A 9,961-nucleotide genomic window follows, 5' to 3' on the forward strand; every position below is an offset into this window, starting at 1 on the left:
AATGGGTTATTGATAATGAAGTTAGGGTGAAATACTTGTGGTTCAACTGTAACTTAGAAGTGAGATAAGTGTGTGGATCAAAGGAGCTAGCTAACCATGAGAATATGATGAATCATGAAAATTTGCATGAAATTAACTTCCAATTTCAAATTTCCCACTTGCAAAGGCAAAAACCCATGGCTCAGAAATAAATTATATCAAAGACAACAGGTCAAAAGCAAGGAATATAAGAAGAGAGGAAAGCATATTTATTATTAAAAAACTTACAAAAACAACAGAAATACAACAGACCCAACTTTATATAAACCCTAATAGACAACCACAGCACAGACAAATACAATACAACACTTTGAACATTCACATGCACCTAAATACCCAACTAGTAATCTTCAGGTCCCAAAGGCTGGTGAGTTCTTGGAGGAGTCATCTCAGTTGGTATTATTACAAACTCGTATATCAAACCTGCAAGTCCAGCCCCCACAAATGGTCCTACCCAGTAAACCCAATGGTGTCTCCACCTCCAACCTACCAAAGCTGGCCCAAATGCTCTTGCCGGATTCATCGAAGCTCCGTCGAATGGGCCACCGGCAAGTATGTTTGCACCGACTATGAACCCTATTGCCAGTGGGGCAATCGTCCCCAAACTACCTCTTTTGGGATCAATGGCAGTCGCATAGACGGTATAAACCAATCCAAACGTCATTACTATCTCAAAAAGCACAGCATGCCACTCTCCAATGCCGGATGCCACAGTGAACCCAGCAGGTCTCTGCCCATAAAAAAAATTGAGGGTTTTAAAACTTTTAGGAGAAGTTGAACAATTAAGTCCACTAATCAGACAAGTCAGTGTCAACAAAAGCATGCGCATCCCCCAGACAGGGGCGGTCCGGTCCGGGGGCACTCGGAACTGGCCTCATCTCGCCCTCACTCCTAGCGCCTCTAGGGACAGGAGGGGTAGGAGGGCACTCAGATCGGGCCAAATCCATGTTGGACTTAGAACAACACGGACTCGGACCAGTCCGATGCTCAGTCGAGACCCACGGATGGTGCCAAGGCAGAGAAGGAAGGGGCGCCTATAGAGGTGCCCCTAACCAAAGGGGCGGGCTGACTAAATTTATTTGAAGGTGTATTTTACCATGCCATTAGTGGTGAGCCTTAGCAAGAGGGAAGCGACAATTGCTCCTAATATCTGAGCTATCCAATAAAGTACTGAACGGAGGAGAGAGATCCGACCACCGACTAGAGCACCAAAAGTGACAGCTGGATTAACATGACCACCTGATACATTGAGAGCTATAGCCACCGCCACAAACAAGGCCAACGCATGCGCCACCGCAACCGCCACCAGTGCAGAAGCTGAGGTGGTGGTATCACCGGTCACCCGCCCTACAAAAATTTTTAAACAAAAGAAGACATGCATGTGATATGACAAAATTATGTACACCAGAAGAAAATTAAACCCATGCATGTGAATTGTGTAAAGAGATTATATACCTAGGGCGAGAACGGAGCCTTCACCGGCGAAAACGAAGATGAGGGTAGAGAAGAATTCAGCAATGGTTGCTCTCATGGAGTCTGGGTGGGTGAACTCCTCTGTTCTCCCGAAGGTGAATCCTCTTGGTGGCATGATGATTTTTTATAGGATACCCAATATATAGAACTCCTTTTAGCGGCTAGGGTGGCTAATGAAGAATCTTAATTACAGTTTATTTGATCAGTAGCTTTCTCTATGATCTGGTCGTGGAATTGGATAGGGAAATCTAGAGAGAGAGAGAGAGAGAGGTTATGGAATGAAACTTAAAAGTGGAAGAGATAAATAAAAGAGAAGAGATAGATGAGAAAAGAGAGATATGGACGAGGGAAATAGAAGAAGTTTTTGTCGTAATGGAGAGACGTGGAGTTAGTGTGTGTGAGAAAAGTGACACGTTGTATTCAAGGGTGACTCGAACTGATCTACTAGTTGACGTTTTTACTCGTCCATGCTCTTTCCCATGTTATTCTTATCACAAACTCACAACCGTATTTGGTTCATAATGGTGGAGGGATGTTCTTTTCATAAAAAGAAAAAATATACCCTAAGAAATTAGGCTCCTTCATTCTACGTGGACGGTCAGATTTTACCCAATCCACAAGAGAGAGAAACATAGAGAGGAGTCGGGTCGTTCACACCAGTTTCACAAATGATTGCATATGAGTTTCGAATAGAGCTGAAATTTTTTAGCATCCCCGCCCCCTCTTCCACTCTTCACCCTAGAGAAGAGTCTTGCACACTATTATTTCGACGGACCTTTCGTTAGAAATAGAGGAGACTTTGAGAAGAGAGAGGAGAAAGACCGAGAGAAAGAGAAGGGAGGAGTGAGAAGAGATGTTTGAGTTGTGCGAGTTGAGTAGTGAGAGGAGAGATTGAACTTGAACAAGAGGAGAAAGGCGAAGGGAGTGCGACAAAGAGACAAAATAGTGGTGCCGGCCGAAGGTGGTGATAGACGTCAGGCAATGGTGGTGGTGGTGGGAGTGGAAGACGAAGAATTTCATTAATAATTGAAGTTAGCACAGTTGTACGCCCCGAGGTGCTTGCTGCCGCCACGATCGCTGGGACCATATCTCAGTTGTATCGGAGGCCCAAGCTTGGGTCGCCCCTGCAGTCCACGTCGGTCTGCCCCGAGTCGAGCTGCATACAGTCTCGCGATTCTACATCCGACTAGGACGCACTGCTAGCCCCCATCCGCTTCCATACACCCTAAAACCTTTTTTTGATGAAGGATAGTTGGCAATAACAACCTCCACGCAAGTTATCTCTGGTGCGAACAGAAGAAAAGGTGATGGGGTGCACCAAAGATTTTCGCACCTGCAATCTTGGATCTTCCGGAGATTGTTTTAAGATGCTCGAAGGTGACAGCTTTTTGATGATGGTCATGGCTACCCTCTATCAAGGGTTCCATGCACGCTGACAATTTAAAAAAAAAAAACAACTATTCCTACAAAAAGAAAAAAGAACATTTGAGGTTTAGGTACACTATGAGTTTGTTACTAAGAGATCTTAGAGAAATAAACAGTCAAGAAGAATACCATTAAGAGACCTAGCTTTCAGCAGGGTTCAATCAGCTTTTTGCTCTCAATGGAAATTTAAAGAAAATTTTCATTTCTTTGTTATTTACTGAACTTGCGTTCTCAATTGTGTCCAAAATCAATAAGGTTTTAAGGGACTAGTTTGATTCCGGGGGTTTTGTTTTAGTATTCATCAATAGACAATGAGCATCACTTAGTACTCAAGTTTTCACCGACCCAACTCGGCTAGTCGGCTTGGTTGCCCTGTAGACACCAGTTTAAACACCTGATACAGCCCGACATATGGGAAATATGCCTATCTGTCGATACTAACCCGGAATAATTCCCACCTCTATGTCATTTACATAAAATGGAAGGTCAGTCGGATGTTTTATGAAGTATGCTAATGAGGCATATTTTGCTCAAATGAGTAGAACTGCACCAAATCCGCAACAACTATCAATGGAGTTGGGAGCAGTCAGGTCAGTAACAAGATCTTCAGGTCTCTTCAGAGTTTAGATGCACTCAGAGAACATGCTGACCGACAAAAATTGGTTCAATTGAGTAGAGATCATAAATACCCAGCAGTTGTCATTTTGTGGCTTTACTTTACAGTTCTGTTTCGGTACTAATGGTGGATCAAAACGATATAGTAAACCAAAGTATGCAAGTAAATGAAGTAAGAGAAATCTCAAGATCAAAATATGATGATGAATAAAGATACATTGTGATACATACCCATGATCTGATATTCAATCTTCGTCATCATCAGAACTTTCATACGCTAATCCTAATAAGCTCTTGAGAGGGTTTTCTGGTTTAGTCTCAGTATCTTCTTGTTTGGTAGGCCTTGATGGATGGAACTCCTTCTCCAGCTTTGGCTCATCTTTTTTATTCGCTGAAGCTTGCGAATTCATGGTAGTTTGATCGCCATCAGACGGACTCGACACTCTCGGCCGCTTGGGTTTGATCTCCAAAACGTTTCTCAAGAGATCTTGTTGCCTTCATTCAGATAAACAACAACAATGGACCTCTCATCACAAAACTTTTATGTACACAAGAGTTAATCTAGCAGAGGAGAGAGATATACCTGATCCCACTTTTTGGCTTGGGTTCAACACGAAGGGATAATGGCACTTGTGCAGGAGTAGAGTCTGCTAAAACTGCTGCTTTGTATTCATCAGTTAAGAAAAAGTTACATGGTTCATAGTTATACAAGTTCAACACATTTACGCACTTCCCATGCGGACTATGATACAAGTTATACCACCTTCTGTTAATGATCCCTATGCTGATTTCTTCAACGATGATGTCCTCGTATGTAGATAATCCTCATTGGAAAAAACAAAAACTAAATCATGCTTGAAAGGTTAAAAAAAATTGGTTGAAACTATTGAAATCTAAAATATAAATAACTTTTCATTTAATATCCATGTCCACTTTTCATAAGGTTCGACGGTTTAAAGCAACCTGACTATTTGGCAAGACCATATAGTGTGGCGAGATCAATTTCACAAAAAAAATGTTTGTGCACCCACGAGTACTGCCTTGTGGACACCCTATCCTAAGTGGATAACAGGACAAGGGTAAATATTGTCTTTTCACACACTTTGAAAGGGTGTGAAAAGTTGACATCCTCGTCTTATTCGAGGTGGTAAGGTGGGCGGTACACAGGGTGTACTTGTATTGGGGTAGTTTTCACAAACAATCGGCCGTGGAGTTTTCTTCATGTGAATCCTACCCAATAGAATATGGCTAGAACGCTATCTACATGGCTGGATGACCCAATAACCCTAATAACTATACTACTTTGTCCATTTAAATGGTAATGCAAAATTTGATAAACATAAGCATGTGGGACCAAGAAACCAACACGACTGGAAAATGCATCATATGCTACGATAAGGATATTTTAAAAGCAGCAAATGCTCGTTTCTCCGTTCGACGTAGAAGGCGCTCGGCATCTTCCTCAGCATCCATTTGTTCCTTGAGGTAGAGCAAATCATCACTGTCCAAGGCTGCATCCATTCAAGAAAAAAAAGTTAAGGATACTAAGTGATAGAACTACCATTTCGTATGAATGCACATGTCTTTGTTTCTGCCAACAAGTTTCTATGTCTTAGAAATGCAAGTACCGCCTCGCCCATGAAGGTAACCTCCGCGTTCTCCAGCAACCTCTTGCATCTGCTTGCATGAACCACCCGGTAAGAGGCCAAGAACCCTGCCGGGGCATGTTATGAGAAGAATTCCCGCAAAAGTACAATAATAAACAAGTGAAAAGAAAAAAAGAAAAACATCTTATTCGTTGCTTCGAAAGAATACTACATACAAAAAAATAGCAACTGCAGTGTACTACCCACTCTAAGTTTTAAGTTCTCTACAAAAATAAGAACTTGATGAAGGATTTAACATATCGTTCAAATCTTTTCTTCTAATCAAACATGTCAAAGAATAAATGTGTGTTTTTGGGAATACTATGTTTAGAACATAAAAGTTGAAGAAATTGTTTATTGAACGAAAATTCATTATAAATGTCATGGGAATAGAATTAATCCCGAAACTCTAAATGTTGTCGACTATAGGCTCTTTTATGATTAAGTACCACTCTGCAGTGAAAAAAGTGACACCCTTTAACTTAGAGCGACAGCACAATAATTGTCAAGACAAACTAAATTCTCTATGAAGTGATATTGTTGTATATGACATTATGAATTTATGATCAATGCTTGGGCTTAAACAAAAAATAACCAAAAGACTATAAAATAAGTCTTAAAAACAGTTAATAGTTGGGCCTAAGCAGGACAGTCAGAATGAGCAAGAGGGAAGACTGGTGGAATGAAACAAAAAACAGTAGTATATGCCCTAAGCCCTAAACACATACTGTTGTAAATAGGAAACAACCCACTGAATCTCAACTCAGTCGATCTTAATCTGATGAGTTAGTGCTCTCTCATTTGAAAGCACAGCATGTCAGCAACAAGGAATCATGTATTGAAAGCTCGCTCAGCCAGGATCACAAGCACCAGAATTGAAAAAAACTGGTGCGGGCTGTATGCTTACCTACTACAAATCAGAGCGAGCCAACTAAAACAACCTAAACGCAGTTTTACCACCAATTCAGACAGACGAGGCCACTGGTATTTGGTGAAACTAGAGGACCCATAGGGGCACCGGGCACATATGTAGTGCAAGAAAATGGAAAAATATTTGGTGAAACTAGAGGACCCATAGGGGCACCGGGCACATATGTAGTGCAAGAAAATGGAAAAATATTAAGAAGTTTTCGAATGGTCAGAGACATAAGAAAATTAAAAACAGAGAGCGGAGCATTTCATTGGAAGGGAATGCCGCTACATGGTGGGGTATAAGGTCAGACTAGTAGACCCAATGGCATTGACTTGGGAAGAATTTAAGGAGATGTTTATAGAGAATTTGGCAGTTACGATTCAAGAGTTCAAATAGGGGAATCAGACTTTCCTAGAGTATGAACACAACATTATTAACTCCACTTTTCCAAGTCACCTATTTGTCACCAAGCATGACAAGATTGTCAAACTTGTAAACGCTTTGCATGTGAATAATGGGAAACAAATAAGCAGAAAAATCCAGATTTGACATCTAGTCATCTACCAGAAGTGGTTAGTCGTGCAAAAGCTCATTATGTTCGAAGCAGGAGGCAAAGAAACAAGTAAAGAGCAAACAAGGAATGGACATAAAGGGAGTGACTACAACTATGGTAAGGATGGCTGGAAACGTTGAAACAAATATCATGGATCGGCGAGATGATAAAAGGTCACGAGTTAATGAAGGAAATAATGATAGGAGTTATGACTGAGTTAGTTTTAGAAAGGAAACCCCAGCCACAAAACATCGAAGGAACACGAAGATACCGTTAAGGTGTATTTATTGATTTGGTAAGAGCTAGGGTATACGACAGTTCATGGTCCAAATAGGAACAGTTCTCCTGCCGCATACAGAGACACCAGATAGACATAACCCACAGCCATGCAACCACAAGGGAGGCCACATAGACTCGGAAAACTGGACTAAGAGGGTATAAAACAAGAAGTAACGAAGAGTCCACCACCACTTGATGTAGTGGTTGGGCACCCACTCCGCATCCTGGAAGTCTCAAGCTCAATTACCATGGAAATGGAAATCCATTATTTATTGAACTTGTATATAAATAAGGTAGCTATATGATGGTCTTTAGGGTCTTTATACGTCCCTTACGACATGTCTTCGTGATGGTAGTAATTGAGCTAATTCAATTCAGGATGTATCCATGCAATATAACTAATGACTCTTATCTGCAACATAGAAAAACTAAGCATTCAAAGAAGAGTGAGAAATAAATAGCAGGCCCAATTCGCTAACCTTGGCTACCATCCGTTGGAAAGCAATGTCTTCATCATCAATTTTATCCTTTCCCTTCCCCCATTTCTTATCTGCAACTCGAACAAAATCACAATATATGAGGAACCCAGAGAGGAAAATAATTCTAATTACTAAAAAAAATATACAAAATTAAATATTATGTAAACACTTGTTGAATCTGAAAAATCATGAAGACCCAAAACCAAACTCAATAAACCCTAGAAGAGAGAAAAATTTAACCTTTAGGGTCGCTAAGATTGGTATACTCTCGAACTTCTCTACCGGCCATTAACGATGAAAGAAACACAAGAATTTCAGTTGTTTTGTAATGACGAATTTGAAGTTCCTCCTAACGTAGAGAGATGACGGATTAATCGACCTAAGGAGTCGAAACGAAGTATGGAGGAGAGAAATAGGACACGTTATTAGAACGTTTCTTCTCTGTAATAGATTTTAAAGGCACCGCCACTTTCTTTTTGTTCGTTTTTTGAGAAATAGACTACAATCGTCTATCTACGTTAGTCACATACTCATATGGGATAAATGTTGATGGCAAACTGCTTCTACCGAGAATCGATCTCACGATCTCATGAACTTAACATGGATGTCCAACCGTTGCACCAAAGGGTGGTTGACAAGGCACCATCACCTTCACGAGCCCCAAATCCTCCTACTTGTCTGGAAACTGAAAAGTTAGCGAAACCAGCCACACTCAGGGTTATAATCACTCACGATCCGAACCGTCCTTACCCTCTCGTGCACTCACTTGTCATATGCATACACAACTTGGTCAAACTCTTCCAATCCCTAAGAGCATCTCCAATGGGAGCTCTATCCCTCCAAAAAGTACAACTTTTGGAGGGATGAAGCTACAATCCTTCTCCAATGGTTCTCCAAATCTCCAAAGATTTGAAGAACCATGAATAGTGCTTCTTCAAACATGAAGGGGCACTATTCACCTTCTCCATATGAGATGTGACTTTTTATTTGGTCCTTTTGCTTTTATGTGTTTACTTTAAGTCCTTTAAATTATTTTTTTAGTCCTAATTTATTGTATAAGTTCTTACTTATTCATTTTAAGCCCCTGCTTTAATTTTTTTTTTGTACTAATTAAGTTTCATTTCAACATATATTTTAATTAATAAAAATAAAATATATTGTAATTTTATTTTATAAAGATTAACATAATTAAATTTTCATTAATAGAAATAGATAGTACAACTCGAAACTAAGACAAATTAAATTGAAGACTACGACAAATTTTCATTAATAAAAAATTTCATTAATGCGGAGATGGATCCGGAAATGGAGACTTATCTCCACATTAATGAAGAGGTTTAAGTTTAAGTAGTGCAATGTATTGTAAATTTTTTAGACTATTTTTAGTTTAATTTTCTTTTCATGCAAATTTTTTTGCATTTCTTTTCTAGTATATTAGTGATTTTTAATATAATTATTATGTCTTTTTTAATTTACTATGTATGTAGTAAATGTGTTTTTGTTTAAATGTTAGATTAAAATAATGTAGTAAATATTTTGGAGGGATGGGTAGAGTTGGAACCGTTGGAGAGCCCCTCCAAAAGTGGGCCCCAAATTTAGAGAAGATGCTCATTTGGAGGGGCATTTGGAGAAGAACCATTGGAGATGCTCTTAGTAAGACGATTACCAATGCCATTTACCTAAAGGATTTTTGAGTCAAAAGTCCAAAATCTGGGGGGTAAACTAAAAAAAAATCCACTCTTGCCCAAAAATTAGTTGCAGGTCCAAATATCAGTTTTTTTATTTTTATCCCTCTCTTTCCCTTGGACGGGACATGCTGACGTTTTCCTGAAAAAAAAACTGACTGGTAAATAAAATAATTTACCAGTACACGAAAAATTCAAATTTTCAAACGAAATTTCAAATTCCCGCCCAGCAAACCACCTCTTCCCAGTAAATAAAATAATTTCCGGTACACAAAAAATTCCAGTTTTCAAATTTTTTTGGACAAAATTTCAAATTCCCGCCCAAATTTCCAGTAAATAAAATAATTTCCCCGTCACAAAATCGTTTTTTCGAAATTTTGAAATTTTCAAACGAAATTTCAAATTCCCGCCCAACAAATGTGTCTTGTACAGAAAAAAAATTTCCAGTAAATAAAATAATTTCCCGAAAAAAATTTCGTTTCCCGGGAATTTTTCGGTGGCAGTTTCGTAAATTTCTGAACAATACAGATTCTGATGGACGAGTTGTCAGATTCTTTTTCAGAGAAAAAATCGTTTCCCGAGAAATTTCGATGGCAATTTTGTAATTTTTCGATGGCAATTTTGTAATTTTCGATGGCATGAATCGTAAATACTTTGTTTTTCAACGATTATTTCGTCATTTTTTTCCCAACCTGACACTTTGGACCTGCTTTTTTATTTTTGGGAGATTTTGACATGGACCCCCATTTTTATACCGATATTAGGACTACACCCCCGTTTTTCTAAAAATTTTGACTTACACCCCCAAGTGGACGGAAACCGTCAACTCAGAGTTAAGTTAACCGTGTGCGATT

General features: G+C 39.3%; 2 protein-coding genes across 4 annotated transcripts; both read right to left on the minus strand.

The window, feature by feature from the left end:
• Window positions 1–225: 225 nt before the first annotated feature.
• On the minus strand, window positions 226–2,975 carry LOC147566427 (aquaporin TIP3-2-like). Its single transcript, XM_086652937.1, has 3 exons — window positions 1,495–2,975; window positions 1,136–1,386; window positions 226–769 (listed from the first exon to the last, which is right to left on the minus strand). The coding sequence occupies exons 1-3, from the start codon at window positions 1,625–1,627 to the stop codon at window positions 380–382; spliced, it is 774 nt and encodes a 257-aa protein (XP_086509063.1). The 5' UTR covers window positions 1,628–2,975; the 3' UTR covers window positions 226–379.
• Window positions 2,976–3,580: 605 nt separating this feature from the next.
• On the minus strand, window positions 3,581–7,865 carry LOC147566428 (ankyrin repeat protein). Of its 3 annotated transcripts, none has more exons than XM_086652939.1 (6): window positions 7,663–7,865; window positions 7,423–7,493; window positions 5,181–5,266; window positions 4,956–5,063; window positions 4,136–4,217; window positions 3,581–4,047 (listed from the first exon to the last, which is right to left on the minus strand). In XM_086652939.1, the coding sequence occupies exons 3-6, from the start codon at window positions 5,227–5,229 to the stop codon at window positions 3,798–3,800; spliced, it is 489 nt and encodes a 162-aa protein (XP_086509065.1). In that variant the 5' UTR covers window positions 5,230–5,266; window positions 7,423–7,493; window positions 7,663–7,865; the 3' UTR covers window positions 3,581–3,797. The 3 variants fall into 3 exon arrangements, with proteins under 3 accessions (XP_086509065.1, XP_086509064.1, XP_086509066.1); XM_086652938.1 differs by having other exon boundaries at window positions 4,136–4,218; window positions 4,957–5,063; window positions 5,181–5,229; window positions 7,663–7,864; XM_086652940.1 differs by having other exon boundaries at window positions 4,136–4,218; window positions 4,957–5,063; window positions 5,181–6,195; window positions 6,263–7,493; window positions 7,663–7,843.
• Window positions 7,866–9,961: the final 2,096 nt, after the last annotated feature.

Source organism: Eschscholzia californica, unplaced genomic scaffold (assembly GCF_041429995.1).
Source record: "Eschscholzia californica isolate CP2 unplaced genomic scaffold, dmEscCali1.0.p SCAF_1, whole genome shotgun sequence".
Lineage (NCBI taxonomy): Eukaryota > Viridiplantae > Streptophyta > Magnoliopsida > Ranunculales > Papaveraceae > Eschscholzia > Eschscholzia californica.